We start from the raw sequence: 17,538 nt of genomic DNA on the forward strand, positions 1-17,538 counted from the left end.
ATAACACGTGCTGAAAAGATATAACAAAATGTTCAAAAATAAAAGAGCAAAACAAATACACGATGTACTGAAGTTCATTGTGCTTTTCATGTGTTATAACTGTGTTCCTTTAAGTGATTTGTTTCTGTGCATCACGTGACACTGACAAAGCACAAAAACAATCATGTTAATCTGAGTTCTCATGCTGGCATTCCATTTAACCAGAAAATGAGTCACAGACAGAGATATTTTCTTTCTTTTTCAGTTCTCTTCACAATAATTCATAAGTTTGGGTTCAGAAGCCATTGCCAAATGATTCTGAACAAAAATACTGAAATATTTAAACAAAGAGAACAGGCTTGGTGAGTTATACATTTTAAATGCCTTACATAGTTTCAGAGCTGCATGAGAGACTTTGCTTAAATAAATTTTCCTTTCAGAGATACATTTCATTTAGTCAGCAACAGGACATAAGACTTCTGTATCCCCTTGTCTGAAAGGTTCAGAAAATCTCTACAAAAACGTAACTGAAAATATTATAAATATGAACACAAAGTGTATTTTATATATTTTTTTTACATTCATATTCACTCAATTTAATCATTCTGCTTTCTAAAAACAGTTAGAAACCTTTAACTAATGACAATTAATTGTGATTTTTTTTTATAGGTAACACGGAAAGAAGAAAAACATCTCTAAAGTCGGTAAACAAACTATTATATAAAAAAAGAACCAATTTAAAAATCATTAAATACAATGTATTCATCTCATGCAATGAACATAATCAGTTTAAGTACAATAACAATTATAAACATTTTATTTTGGAAACAATATGCTTTATAAATGACTTTATAAACGAGTATACATTTTTAAATGAGTAAATATTTATAAATGAGTATTATATATAGCATTTATAAATGAGTATTATATATACAGTATCTACAGTTTTCTCAATGGACTCCCCTGTAACGCATATCAGTGCAAACCTAAAAACTCAGTTACAGCATCTTTATTTAGGTTCTCAAGGCTTCTGCACAGTTTCTCTCTAAAGCTAAAGCAAAACCCTTCTTACCAAAGCCCAGACTCCAAAACACTGCAAAACACTTAGACACAGACAATATCAGCTACGATCCTTTCAGTTCCAGCCTTGAGACTGTTGGAAGTCTTAAAGTCTCCTTTAGCCTTTCAAGAAGCAGTGCAAGAATGAAACGAGCAAGTGGATCGTTGTCTGCCTTGCTTGTCTACACTCCATTAATCTATGTAACACAGCACACTCCTGATCGCAAATGACCCTTCAACTTCAAGGTGACATTCTGTGGCAGAATGCTACTCTGGTTTCTGTTCCAAATCTCTGTCAATGGTGTCCACTTCAATCTGCTCTGTCTCAATCTGAAGTAGTGAGTAAACCCATCCTCCATTAACTCTTCAGTCTTAGCCCCTAGTTCTCTTCCATCTCCTCCTTACACACAGAATCTAGTGATTATCACAGCACGACTGAAACACTGTGGTGACAGTTTGGGGGTGAGTCATTCTAAAAGCAAAACAATTATAGAAAAAAATAACATAAAAAGGATGAGAAAAAACCTTGTGAATAGAAAGAGAGGGGGAAAAAAACTGCTTCTGAACTATAACATGTATGAAGAGTTTGTGAACGTTGTCAAGTGGAAGGGGCTTGTGACTGGAGCAAAAACTGAGTTGGAACATTGGTGTATAATAATGGAATTTTTGAAATATTGCCAAAAAGACAATGATCAAATATATATATATATATATATAACAACCAAAAAATGCAATATAAACATATATGTAAATTAGTGCTGGGCAACGATTAATCATGATTATTCGCATCCAAAATACAAGTTTTTGTTTATATGATATATATGTGTGTATATTTATTATGTATATATGAAGACACACACATACAGTATATATTTTGAAAGTATTTAGATGTATTTGATTTGTGGTGGTGGTGGCGCAGTGGATAAGACACATGCCTTTGGTGTGAGAGACCCGGGTTCGAATCCACTGTGAGACACCAATGTGTCCCTGAGCAAGACACTTAACCCCTAGTTGCTCCAGAGGCGTGCGACCTCTGACATACATATATAATATATATATGCATGTGTGTGTATTTATGTATAATAAATGTACACAGTACACACACATATATTATGTACACAAAAACTTTTATTTTGGATTTGGATTAATCACAATTAATCGTTGCCCAGCACTAATGTAAACATGAATATGTTCATATGTTAAAATAACCAAAAACTGTGATTAATTCTAATTTGAGCATTTTCAGCATTTATTTGAAGTGGAATTCATAACTTATATAAAACTATATAAAACTCTTAGCTGTCCATTCGATCACTTGCATATGCATATACTGTATATAAAGCGCACACACATATAAGGCAAACCTGGAAAGGCACTGAAACAGACAAATATTCTTCTCATTACATTCTCTGGTACTATGATGTCCATGGGCAGAAATATTTGTGGAACCACTTCCTGCCTAAAAATCATTGGCAATCCTGTACGTGACAAGAATAATAACAGTTTCTGCACTGATCATTCAGAATTAGCAATGCACTAATGTAGTCCTATGCTGATTAAGGCAGTACCTGGAATGCTGATAATATGATGTTCTCTCTGAAGCTTTCATTAAGAAAATAACCACTCATGAGACAGAATTGCACATTTACGGGGCTGCTTATCTCATTAACAGTTTATGTGGCTCTATTAAACCCATTTTAATGTGTTTTTATGTGTGCTATGCTGTCAATGTGTATTATCAAAGTGGCGCTGATGAGGAACTGGCTGACTCTGTTGTTTTGAAAAACCTGAAATATTTATCATGCATTGACTAATTCCACTTAAGCTTGTAAATGTTTAATGGTTTTTTACACACATCTGAACAACGAGATAAGTGTAAAATGCTGTTTTTGTGTGCTCAAATACAAATATAACCTCAACACACTGTTCCAAGGAGATGTGCTTATTGTAACTTACCGAAGTAGGACATGTTCCTGGATCAACGTTCTTACTGGTCCTGGAACTACATTACTATCGACCAATTAGATTTTAGAAGCAGAAAAGCATTTTCGAACCAGACACGATAAGATTAAGCAATGCGATAGAGGGTATATCTTCTATGTAAATCAGAGTTTTTGTCCTAAGCAGCTGCAACATGATCTGTCGGGGTGAAAGTATACCGGCAACATTATTATAAGGTTCTATTAGCAAGCATTGGTTTATGCATGAAAGGGTTAGTTCACCCAAAAAAGAAAATTAGCCTGTGCATTACTCACCCTTGAGGCATCCTAGGTGTATATGACTTTCTTCTTTCAGACGAATCCAATCAGAGTTATATTAAAAATTGTCCTGGCTCTTCTAAGCTCTATCATTGCAGTGGGCAAGTGTTTTTGTTCAACAGTCCAAAACACATCAAATAAAGCACGCACATCCATAATAAAACGTAACTCACACGGCTCCGGAGGGTGAATAAAGGCCTCCTGTAGCAAATCCATGCATTTTTGTAAGAAAAATATCCATATTTCAAACGTAATAAAAAAAAGCAATCTCGTCTGAATGAGGAAAAAAATATTCACAGATCATCACTGTTTATATGGAAAAAAACCGTCCAAACTGATGTTAATTGATGGACTGGAGTTGTGTCAATTAATTGTGGATTACTTATTGTGATGTTTTTATCAGCTTTTTGATATTCTGATGGCACCTATTCACTGCAAAGGATGTAAACAAATGATGTAATGCTCATTCTCCAAATCTGAAGAAACAATCTCATCTACATCTTGTAAATTTACGGCAAACTTTTATTTTTGGGTTAACTATTCCTTTAACAAGTTAACAAATTAAAACTTATTGTAAAGTGTTACCAGTGTATCAGTAGTTACCAGTAGTTTTGCAAAATGTGTTTTTTTGTATAAAGGTTTGGAATGATATTACAGGGTAGGTAAATTATGACAATTTCTATTTTTGGGTAAACTGTCTGAGGTAAATGGACGTTAAATCAAGTCTGAAACTGGTTCAGTCACACATGGAACTCAACCTAACCTGCAGTAATGTCTGCAAACCTCTATAAACGTTGTTCATATCACCTCCTTACTTTTAAATACCTCACTGAAAGCAAGTAGGTGGCTGCACTGAAGAGAACCAACTGTACTGGAGTGTTTGTGTGGGAGAGACGGGCTTGCCAGCATGTTACTATCGATGGGTACCACAGTGAAGGATTTCCTTAGCTACACATGGTTGCCTAGGACACAGACTGACCTAGACGTTTAAAAATAGCCACCCCCGGTACCGCCACGTTCAAGTGGGCCTTTTCAAGCCAAGCCCTGTTAATGAGGTGAAACTCATTGTCTATATGATTTGCTCAGTCATAACACCTTATACTCACATTGTTTACCTGAAAAATGCCATAGAAAAAGTGAATACAAAGTGGTCTATCAGAGAAAAAGGGACTTCAACCTGCTGTCAAAGCTCCAGAATTTGCTGCCTTTAAAATGACTTTTGGCACAAGTTATCTTGGCCATATCACTGACTGAATCTTTGCTATCAAAGAAGGTCATAACAAAGACGTGCATAGGAGGATAATCGATTCAATGCAAAGTTAATTTTGGTACAAGCTTCAACAGAAAGTATAACATGACACCTCAGTAGCAAAGAAAATGAAGATGCAGTGATATAAAGACATTCGCAGGAGACATATTTTGTGACATCAAAAGCATTTTAGTGGAGAAAGAACAGCTATTTTTATTTGCCGGAAACTGGGATCAAGAGAATTCAGAATGCAGACAATGTTATATGCAGGGCCCTTGTGATTTTCTAGCACGCATTACTGGCAATTCTCTTCAGATGTGCCAGGGACAGATTTCAGCCTCTTACCTAATGTCAAGAGAAAGCTTGTGGCTGAGCTCATACAGCTGGAGATGTGTATGCAGATAGGAAGAGTTTGTTCCATTAAAAAATGGAACAAACGGGGAAGTCGTGGCCTAATGGTTAGAGAGTCGGACTCGTAATCGAAAGGTTGCGGGTTCGAGTCTCGGGCCGGCAGGGATTGTAGGTGGGGGGGAGTGAATGTACAGCGCTCTCTCCACCCTCAATACCACGACTGAGGTGCCCTTGAGCAAGGCACCGAACCCCCAACTGCTCCCCGGGCGCTGCAGCATGGCTGCCCACTGCTCCGGGTGTGTGTTCACGGTGTGTGTGTGTGTGTGTGTGTGTGTGTGCATTTGTTCACTACTCACTGCTGTGTGTGTGCACTTGGATGGGTTAAACGCAGAGCACCAATTTCGAGTATGGGTCACCATACTTGACAATACGTCACGACTTACTTACTTAAAAATGTCCCCTCCTTCCCCGCTGCTAGAGACTAGTGAGGATCTTTTTAAAGTGCCGGATGGCCATTAACAAGGACTATTTACGGAGTGTATTAGAATATATGGCAAAACAACTAAAGGACTAATGATAAGGTATGATAAAAATCTGTATAATAAAAAAAAAATATGAACCACAAAGACAAAGATGTTAAAGGACTATTTTTGCTCCTTAACATTTTTTAACCTTTTTTTTTTTTTTAAGAAATCAATACTTTTATTCAGCAAGGATGTGTTAAATTGATCAAAAACAACCTAGGCTCTGATACAGTTATGGACTTTTAGTTGTTTTTCCCTGTTTTTGTTCTCCTGATTTTTATTCCTTTGACCTATTTTCCCATGTTCCCTTGATTATGTCATTCTGTTCACCTGTGTTCAGTTAAGTTATTAGTCCTGCTCTTGTATAAATACTCCCCATTAAGTTGCTGGTTATTATTGTTGGATATGTTTGCTTTGCTGTTTTGAACTTTTCCTGGATTTCCTGTGGATATATTATATCTCCCCTGTGTCGTGCGTTTGATCTGAGCAAAGCACCCCCATAAAGCTTGAAACACACTGCATGATTTTTGGCTGTCCCAGACAAAAGATTGGCATTGTGAAACAATCGTGGCGATTTCTGTGATCGTGGCTGCTAATCGGTGGTCCTGAGTCATACAGTGAGAGAGGTTCAAAGATGGCTGTTGTCATGGTCTTGTGACCAGAGATAGCCTATGATAATTTTCTGACACTGTCAGAAATAAAGCACGATCATTGCACAGTGTATTTACTGCTACAATCCACGTTTACTGACCAACCAATAAAAATGCGACATAAAATCAACGCGACATAAAAAATATAAAACTGCTTACCTCAAGCTCTTATGTCTTCCTTTTTCGCCGCTTCTACTTTTTTCAGGACACATAAAAGCTACAACTTCTAAAGTGTGATTTATCATGCTCTTTTTGTTTACCAATAGCACATACTGATGACGTCTTTTTCTTCTATAGTAACGTGCATCGTAGCCTACGAGTCAATAGCGAAGACGTAAGCATAAACAGCATAAGACATATAAGCATATAAACATATAAGAACAAATTAAGTAGTTCATCTAAAAATTTAAATTAAAATGTATAATATATAAAAAATAAAAATTAAGAAAAGATAATATAAAAAAATGCATAAATGAAAATAAAAAATTAAGAACCACAGAGAAAAGAATTCAGAAATTAAAGTGTAACATATATAAATACAGAACCACCAAGGAGTTTATAGGAATAGATCATCCAAAAATTTTAATAATAAACATGAACCACAAAAATTAAATACAAATGTATAAATTGAAATATAAAATCAAGAACCAGAAAGACAATGATTTCAAAAATGAAATTCAAAATATAAATATAAAAATAAACATTTAGTTAATCCAAAAATGAAAATAAACGAATAAAATACAAAGATGAAGAAACAGTTAAAATAAAAATTTAAACAAATAAAACTGAAAACACTGAATTTATGTATACGTTCCCAATAAGAGAGTAAATATTGCTAGCTCCCCACATTTTCTCCATTTGACATATGTGACCCCGGACCACAAAACCAGTCATGAGTAGCACAGGTATATTTGTAGCAATAGCCAACAATACATTGTGTGGGCCAAAATGATTGATTTTTGTTTTATGACAAAAATCATTAGGATATTAAATAAAGATCGTGTTCCACGAAGATGTTTAGTAAATTTCCTGCCGTAAATATATCAAAACTTATTTTTTGATTAGTAATATGCATTGCTAAAAACTTAATTTGGACAATTTTAAAGGCGATTTTCTCAATATTCAGATTTTCTGCACCCTCAGATTCCAGATTTTCAAATAGTTGTATCTCAGCCAAACATTGTCCTATCCTAACAAACCATGCATCAATGGCTTTCAGATGATGTATAAATCTCAATTTCAAAAATTTACCTTTATGACTGGTTTTGTGGTCCAAGGTCATATATCACTGTAAAGTGTACACACCTTTTGTACTTGGGAAAAGCACGTCTCCCCTTGACAGACTACAATGACATCTGTCTTTTGTCTGAGAGCACATACCTGTCTGACTCTGTAAACCGTAGGCCACCGACAGGGGAAGCTGAAGGATGACGCTCAGTTTGATGCTATCAATCATACCTCAGCTTTCACACGGGATCATAGATTTTCATTGCGGGGCTTGACATTAGCTCGACACATCAGCCTAGCTAACGCAGGGCCGTTTTCGCATCAACTGCTTCATCTTGTCACAGCTTTTAGCTGTGCGGCGAGAAACAGATCAACATAAGTAGAATGATCTCACATTTTAATGTAGATCTTAAAGCTCCATTAATTACAATTATACCATCAACTGTGGTTTAGGGACACGAGGGACACAAGGAACAGGGATGATTAATGCTAATTTATCAGCCCTATTCAGCGTCTGGCTGCTAGCTGACTCATGTTCTATAGAGCCATTAAAATCAAATTATATGGCGCTTACAGTGAATACTATAAAGTTGGCTATTTCAGCTTCCCACAATTAGATTGATGAGTAAAGCTGATTTCTCATGTGGACAAAAATCAAGCGGCACTCAATGCGCTTTGATAATCATGGTCAGTTATTAGGAGCATTCATATTTCTGAAGCACCATGACAGCATCATATCACACCGTAAGCAAACCACACTGTTATTTTTGGTGCAAATCTATTCAAGCCTCCTGTTCAACCCTGCCGTTCACATAATCATGCATCGCCTCTTAACAGAAGCCCTCTGAATAATTTGATCATCTCACACTGGCCATTTCTTACCCTTCCAATAAGCCTGAACACCCTCGGGCAGTCACTGGCCAAGGCCAAGAATCGCTCAGTGAATGGAGTGACCGCTGACTTCAAACTGACAAGCAGATGTTGGCTGACGGCTGCTTTCCTTATTCAGTACCTCCTTAGTAATCCTCCACTCCAGCCTTAGGGAGGAAGTCTTCCCATCTGAAATTTGCTTTGTTTGTTTTTGCCTCATCCTTCACTAGTGACGCGAAATACAGCAGAAAAAATGTCATAAATACACAATAACAAGGTTCATATAAATGTAGTCAATGCACCTAATTTGTTTTAATTTCACACATTTCAACTAATTACTGACTAAATATTGCTTGTTCGACAGCTAGCCATATTTTCCCCGTGTTCATACTTTGTAAATTGAATAAATGAAATAGTTTTTACAGTAAACAGATTTATGCTGATTTATGCTCATTAAAAATTATAAAAAATCAGAATAGTCACATTTTTTAATGGCTTGTTTTGTTTTGTTTTGTGTAGTTACACTCAAAAAATCCTGAATTGAATATTTGTGTTTTAAAATACACAATAAAAAGGTTTATATATTTACCATCAATAAATCCAATTTGGTTTAATCTTAGTAATTATATAAAATATATAGGCTAACTAAATATTGCTTGTTCCAAAGCTAGCGATATTTTAGCTTTATACTTTTTAACTGAATAAATAAAATTTTCTTCAAAGTGAACAGAATTATGCTTATTCTAAACAATTTTTATAAATATATTATAAATATGATTAAATTTTCTTACCCATTTCATGTATGATTGACAAATATTAATCATTTAATATTTAATATTAAAATTGTTACTTATTAAATTCATAAACGTATTGTATATATTAAATTTGGGCCTAAATATTTTTTTAGTGTACTATAATATTATTAAATATTTGCAATTTATATAGGCCTATTGCTTACAATAATAATAATAAATATAGAGAGAGAATACCATGAAACTTTCAAATTGATATTAATAGAAAAAAGTTGTTTTTTGGGTCCAGATGCTGCAGTAACAACATCTACCAGCAGGGGCAAACTGGGTCACGTTAACCAGCCAATCTTGAACCCTTGTGAATACCCTCTGCATGAACTCTGTTATTGATGGCCTTTCCACACACCAGTGTGTCTCAGATTGATGCACAAACAGAGTTGATCAATACTGTAGAAACTGTAACAGCACATTTAAACCAAACTATAAAATATTTCTTCTCTAAGCATTAGTAAATCAAGCAAATGAGCTGCAGTGCAAAATGTGCCATTCATTCTGAGCCCAGGAGTGAATGACAAGTGACAGCGAAGTTTCATCATGAAATGAGCTCTCCCCGGCCTTATCAGTACAACTGAACCAAGTGAAAATTTGATTTAGACGTATATGCACCTCAGTGTATGTGTTATCAGAATAAAGACCGAGTATGTAAACACCACTGACTGATACATACAGATTTGACAGGTCTTGATAAGTTTGAATTCAGAAGACAGAATCGCTGCCAGTTTTGTAGTGGCAGTAGACTGATGAACTGCTGGGATTCCAATATCTCTCCCACAGGTAGGGTTTCACGGTATAGTGGTAAAACACTCTGAATTTCTATCAGTACGAAACCAACCAGTTCAGAAAGCAGAGTCTCTGTTTACAATGTAATGCAATTTACATGAGAGCCTGTTTCTACAGTTAAAATGTAATGCTTATATATATATATATATATATATATAATGAAATAATTATAAAAATTTCATATTTGCCTAAACTATCCCTCCAGTAAATGTTCCCATTATATGCAAAGCTATCACATCCATTCAGTTTGGTGTTGAGCCAATCCAACTCAAAGATATCACAGCTTATTGATCCCACACGATATCTAAAGTTAGATATCCAGCAGGTGGGCATAAACATCTAAGGCTACCATAATCAATCAAAATCAACACAGTTTGGCAAAAAAAGAAAATAGCAATGAGCCATTGTCTCTCCCCGGGAGATTGCAATCCGTAACAGGTGAGCAGGAAGGAAAAGCAAGCTGAGGATGAGATCAATATGCAGTTAAAAGAACCAAGGTCTGAGAGCAATCAGGTGTGGCCAGGCTCACAGTCAGCCAGAAAAAGAGTGAAGCCGGAGGGCCATGCTTAAACCTTTTCACCTTTTCTGTAGGGAGTTGTGAGCTGGACAAGGACCCGAGCACTGAGCGACAGGACCTTTGCCTGTCTCTGCAGGGTATTAACTACGTTTTGTGATGGTGATGATCTGCCGCACTGACTAATCCCCACATTCTTTCATATAATTGTTACCTATAATCCACGGGATTTTAAATGGCACATGGAGAATTAGGTGCAGCTAAAGCAACCTGCTGTGTTGGGGGAAATTGACCCTGTCTATCCGCAATTTTCTCCTAGACCTTTAATTTATTGCGTAAATGTTGTGCTGCTGGAGTGGTGGTGTATGGTGAAAGAAGATGAAGCACTGAGAGGATCAGATCTGTTCCTCTGCAAGCTCTTTCCACAGAAATCTATACATTTGCTTACTTGAATCAATGTGTTTTCACTGATTCAGAATAACCAAAACACAAATGAAGACATCTTTTAAGACAACAATCAATGCCATATTAAATGTGCTAGCCACCATAATTATTGAGCAGCCCAGCAGGAATTCTGGTGCCACAAACAACAAGTGATAACGATAGAGAGTTTGTCCCTGGTTGACAATGGTTTTGGCACAACCTGTGCATAACAATGATTAAGCTCTATTTTGCTATTCCACCATCACAGCGTGAACTTGAATAATAATGGCTTGATTTAATTGCAGGTAAATTACACACAGTATTTCCTGTCCATTACAAGTAAAGCTGGTTTGGTAGTTAGCTGATAATGGTTTTGCATTTATTAATGTACACAAATGATGTATGCCATTAAAGATAATTATGGGGATAAGTAAAGCAGAGTACACAAAATCAATTACAAGTTAAGGAGTGTGCTGCATCGTAATAAAGTATAATTATAATAATCACAATTAAAATAATGTATATAGTCCAATATAATTTTTAATAAATACTAAACAAATAAAGTGTCTTTATTAATAATTAATTGAATTAAAAACATAAAGACAATATATTTTATATAAAATATAATTTACATATTCATTGATAATTAATAAAATTATCATGATCTTAAAGCAGAGGAAATTATTTGCTTAATGGCAGGTAAATGGGCACCACTCGTATAAAGTTTAATTTTTGAACATTAGTTAATGAAGTAAATAACATGAACAATACATTTTTTACATTATGTATTAACCTATTAACCTGTTAATGTTAGTACATAAAAATGTTCATGCTCATTTTAGTGCACAATGCATTAACTAATGATAACATATAACGTTTGATCTTAAAAATGTATTAGTAAATACTGAGATTAACATCAACTAAGATTAATAAATGCTGTAGAAGAACTGGTTCATAGTTAGTTGATGTTAACCTTATTGTATTATTGTAAAGTGTTACCAGGATTATTCCTTACTTGTTTGAGCAACTTCAAGTGCGACCTGTTGGCAGAGACTCCTGCTTGGTCTTTAATCGATTGTTTTATGTGGCTGACTACAGTTTTTTTGTCACTCTTAAAATATAACTATTTTCCCCCAAACTTCTAAACACCACTGTGGAAAGGTTACAACGGTTGCTATGTCCCTGTACGTCAGAGGCGACCCATGCGGCACGATGACGCTCTATAAGTGCATTTAGCGATTGAGTTTCACAGCCAAAAACCCTCCCACTGGAATCACTGCTGTGGCTTCTGCTTAGGTGTTTATTAATTTTCTAGAGTTTCCACACTATGTAATACAGCAGTGGCCAAACAAAGGAATGCACAAACAGCAGGATCGGACCATGATGGGAGAACGGGTGCCTTGAGGAGGGAGTTATTGAGTCCTGAACATTATAAGATCACCACTACAACTATTATATGACAAATATAGGCAACAATATATACTACTTTTAATATATATTTTCGAATTTTCCTCTTTTGGTTGTGTTTTAATTTACTAAGGTGGATGGTGTAAAGGCCAGCTGCAGAAAATAAAAATGCTAGTTGCTTTGTTGGCTGAGCCGGTCCTAATAACAAATAACCTGCCTGACAATGTTATTGTATGTGCAGCATTTCAAGAAAATGAAATTGTCATGGACAATAAATGAGATATTGGGGGATGGAGAGAAAAGGTGTCACAGAGCACGGGATAATAGATTAATGTAAGCATATTTAAATGTTTCTCGCACTTTGCATTCTGACAACTCATAAAGCCCATGCAATAAACCAAAATGAAAAGATAGGAAGATATTTCATGTTAATTGACTTCCATTCATGCTATTGCGAATGCCAAATTCCTCTGAGAAATTAAACTTTTTTTGTTACCTCTTTAGGCTGAATATGCAAATAAATCATATGAATTTGCATGACTGTGTTCGTTGTGGAGGTTATGACCTCTCAGGTTCCATTCAGATGCCTGTTTAAAAGGAATGCCAATGTTCCTAACTTAATGTTTAGACCTTGAAAACTTTTTAGCACTCTTGAATATTATTGTCTGCTGTGAATTGTAAGAAACATCTCCCTTAAGGCTTTAAAACAGCCCTTAACACACTGTTAGGTGACATATCGATTGATAGTTGCTGTTTCTTCAGGTGGTTGTTTGGCTGCTAATCATTATCCAACAATTCTCTCTCATTCTCAGAGCCTGGACTGTAATAATTGGAAGTGAATACACACACAGATTTTCAAGGATGAATCTGATGTATTGGGAACCAAAGACAGAAGTGAGCTCCAGAGGAATTTAACATCCATTTGAAGTGATCTGTCGCCGTCGTCCACATTTACATATGATTTCTACTGAAGCGCACATAAATATGGAACAAGCTGCAGCTTTATTTAATTTTTTATTAGTACAGTAGATAAAGGCGATTAATTTTTATGATCAACTATTATATCAAGTGCCAACTACTGTGCAAAAAAACATAGATATTCTTTTCCTCTGCCGCTTCCTATGTCTCATTTTAAGTCTGAGTCTTTTCTTCCTCTGTCTTTCCCCTGAAGCTTTTCTGTGCCTCAGGGGAGATGAAGCTTAAGCATTGGACTCACATCTCAGAGGGATAGCTAGTGGCCCTGCTTTCAACTCAAACCTACAGCCATATGTCACCTATGGGACTAAACTATAACTGTTGTATGAGTGAAAGAGAGTGACTGAGAAACAGAGAAAAGGAGACACTAAAGGAACATAGTTCACCCCATTTCCAAACTTCTCTCATTATTTAAGCAGTTTTATGGAAAATAGCAGCATGAAGATTCTTGAAAATTCTGTTTGTGTTCCACAGAATAATAATAATAAAAAAGTAAAATAAAATATTTTAAATTATAATTTTTAGAATTATACAAATTAAAAAATCATCAACTTTCATAATGACTAAAATAGCACAGCTTATGGACATGCATTCACTCACCATATTTATTGATGAAACCGGTCCAATACTATTTACGAAGATATCAACGTCAATGACTGTCGGTTTAACTGCAGAGAGATAGAGAGAGACAAAGATAGAGAGAGACAAAGAATTAGACTTATTACCATAAAACAAAAATGTTTTAACGAAGAAAGCTTTATCTTTGAAAGTGTTTCACAATGCAGCTACTGAATTGCCATCTGTTTATGCATCCTGTGTAAAAGCAATTTTATGTTTGACAGTGTATAATGAATGAAGTGTCTGTACACCAAGAGGTCATAAACTTGTGATGCCATTATATTGCATAATCTTCTCACCCTGAATCCAACCGAAATCTGTCTTAAAGGATTTCCTCTTTGAGCAGTTGATTACAATAATCTACAGTTTAAAACATTGGTTTGATTGACATTAAGCGTGGCTGAAAAGCACTCGTCACTTCTGAGAGATGAAGTAGAACGTTGGGGGGGGGGGGGGGGGGGGGGGCTGTGAGAATTTCAATATGAGAGAAAGCCTAGTCTGACAACCCTCCATTAGGAAAGCATTTTCTGCAGCTGAAGAGATGAAGGAGGGGTTCATTCTTCACAAACCCAACAAAATGGCAAAAAGATAGCGAGTCAAGTATGATAAACTTCATATCATTTTGATAGCAGCATAGAGTGTCCGCCAAGGTAATGTTAATAACTCTGAACCATGTGAAACATCTGGACTGTTCTCAAGAAACCCAAGATTTAGCAAGATTTTAGGCAGCATCACAAAAATTACAAAAAATAGAAGAAATATTAAGGTCCCTTTCATTTTAGATAAAAACAGATGATGAAAAAAGTATATTTTGTTAAATTTGGAAAACTGGGTCGGGCTTTCTGGGATGGCACTCAAATGGTTCAGATCATACTTAGAAGGGAGAGGTTATTATGTGAGTATAGGAGAGCATAAGTCTAAGTGGACGGCCATGACATGTGGAGTCCCACAAGGCTCAATTCTTTCACCGCTCCTGTTTAGCCTGTATATGCTCCCACTAAGTCAGATAATGATGAAGAACCAAATTGCCTATCACAGCTATGCTGATGATACCCAGATTTACCTAGCCTTATCTCCAAATGACTACAGCCCCATTGACTCCCTCTGCCAATGCATTGCTGAAATTAACAGTTGGATGTGCCAGAACTTCCTTCAGTTAAACAAGGAGAAAACTGAAGTCATTGTATTTGGAAACAAAGATGAAGTTCTCAAGGTGAATGCATACCTTGACTCTAGGGGTCAAACAACTAAAAATCAAGTCAGAAATCTTGGGGTGATTCTGGAGACAGACCTTAGTTTCAGTAGTCATGTCAAAGCAGTAACTAAATCAGCATACTATCACCTCAAAAACATTGCAAGAATTAGATGTTTTGTTTCCAGTCAAGACTTGGAGAAACTTGTTCATGCCTTTATCACCAGCAGGGTGGATTACTGTAATGGTCTCCTCACCGGCCTTCCCAAGAAGACCATTAGACAACTGCAGCTCATCCAGAATGCTGCTGCCAGGATTCTGACTAGAAGCAGAAAATCTGAGCAGGGCTCCAAACTGCGACTAAAATGGTCGCATTTGCGACCAAAAATATTAATTTGCGAGTGAAGTTTTTGCTGAGGTCGCCACTGGCGACTATATATAATTTGCATGAAAGGACTTTTTTCCCGATTGTTTTGCGCTCACATCTTTTGTTATGTTCACGTATTAAACTTACATAAGACGATGCGCATCAAAGTTTTACTGGAAAAGAGTTTCAAACAGTCCTCGTCTCTGCCGCACACAGTCTGCTGAACGCAGTGAGAGAGACCTGAAAGTGATAATATAAACACCAGTACCCCGCGTCCACACGGTCCATGTATGCGTCCGGATCGCGCGAGCGGAGAGTATCGCACTTAATGCTCAGGCGCGATCTCTTTAGCACCTCAGTTAAAGCAGCAAGTGAACCCATTATATATTTCGATTTACTACTATAGTATGAAATGAACATGATCAAAAGGTATAGGCAATAAGAAAGCCTATAGTACAACTGAGGAAATGTATAAAGCTTGTAAACATTGCATTGTAATACATTTACCTCAGAATAACCACTCAGTGTCCATAAACTCATCAGTCAGCTAGAAAAATAACTATAAAGAGGAGCGTTTTGCTATATTTATGCACTGTTGCATATTAATATTTTTACTTATTCTGTTGTACATGATTCAACTCCTCCTATAAAATTGCATTTTACTAATGAAGAAAAACAGACTGAATGTGTGAAAGACATGACAACATTTATAGGATGCACTGCACTCAGTTGCCAAGTGATGCTTATGGTCCATGATATTGGTACAGATTCTGTGTAACGAACAATTCTTTGTGACTGTATATTTCAAGTTGTAAAAGACATTTAATTCACACTTTAAGTGAACCTTAGTCCCTCGGTTGACCTGATCATCTACAAGATGGATTAAAATGCTGATAAAGCCTAGAAAAGATAAGACATAAACACATGACAAAATGATTGAAATGTTAAAATAGGGGGGAAAAATTAAATGATAATAATAAAATAAACCACTTTTATTCTGTGGCACCTAAAAAAATAATTTGGCGCCTAAGTTTTTCTTTTATAGGAGCCAATGGCTCCTTACTCGATTTTTTTGTCTGGAGCCCTGCTGAGTATATCACACCAGTCCTCAGGTGCTTACACTGGCTTCCAGTTACATTTAGGATTGACTTTAAAGTACTTTTACTTGTTTATAAGTCACTCAATGGCCCAGGACCTAAATATATTGCTGATATGCTCACTGAATATAAACCGAACAGACCACTCAGATCATTAGGATCGAGTCAGTTAGAAATACCAAGGGTTCACACAAAACAAGGGGAGTCTGCTTTTCGCTATTATGCGGCCCGCAGTTGGAACCAGCTTCCAGAAGAGATCAGATGTGCTAAAACATTAGCCACATTTAAATCAAGACTCAAAACTCATCTGTTTAACTGTGCATTTGAATGAGCACTGTGCTATATGTCCGAACTGACTGCAATGAATTTTATGTATAATAATTTTCTTTAAATTTATTTTAAATCAATCTCTATATCATTTTAAAATTCCTTGTTTTTATTATTTTTATTTCCATGTTTTTATTGATTTTTAATGTCTATTTCACTTTCTTTTATGTAAAGCACTTTGAATTACCACTGTGTATGACACGTGGTATATAAATAAACTTGCCTTGCCTTGCCTTAAATCTTTGAAGAATGTAACAAATGCATTTTCCCTCAGTCTTGATGCCTTAGCCAACCTCTGACCACTTCTGTCAGTCCAACAGCGCTCGAGTGGGCACAACCCCCTCAGGTGTACTTACTCTTAAATATGAGCATGACATTTTCAATCTCCCTTCTCATTTCCTAAATGCCTTCTTCACTGAGTGTGCATCAAAACAAAGATTCCCAAGCTGTGTACTTCCACACAATAAAAGTGGAAGAGGAACAGAGGCTGGGGGAAAAAAATCCAAAATAAAAGCTGTCCATATGACTCATGGACTATTTGTTTAATTTGTTCTCTGTTTTGACTGGACTTTGATTTTTGATTTGAAACCAAAACCATGGGTAAGTACATCATATGTACTGCTAGAACATGACTGCTCGAACATTTATTAGGCTCTAAGTCAGAAGCAATACTTTGTACCTGTTTTAAATTTTTATTGGATATGTTTGATTAATTATAAAGAACTATAACACACTGCTGTCAACTTTGAACATGATATGGGAAATAACAGCTAAGTACCATGAATATTTCATTACTCACGTAAGTCACAGTTCATCATCCAATGTCCTATTTCACAGCTGAAAAATTACATTTACAGTT

At 36.0% G+C, this 17,538-nt stretch overlaps 1 protein-coding gene across 2 annotated transcripts in view; it reads right to left on the bottom strand.

The window, feature by feature from the left end:
* Positions 1 to 17,538, bottom strand: part of LOC306845358 (gamma-aminobutyric acid receptor subunit gamma-3) — a gene marked incomplete at both ends in the record, with an annotated part of 110,683 nt that overhangs the window by 67,099 nt on the left and 26,046 nt on the right. For both annotated transcript variants that reach the window (XM_079378110.1, XM_079378111.1), the window contains one exon: positions 13,679 to 13,746. In XM_079378110.1, coding sequence (XP_079234236.1) covers positions 13,679 to 13,746 — 68 coding nt within the window. The remainder of the gene's footprint in view (positions 1 to 13,678; positions 13,747 to 17,538) is intronic.

This window comes from Barbus barbus (assembly GCF_936440315.1).
Source record: "Barbus barbus genome assembly, chromosome: 25".
In the NCBI taxonomy this organism is placed as follows: Eukaryota; Metazoa; Chordata; class Actinopteri; order Cypriniformes; family Cyprinidae; genus Barbus; species Barbus barbus.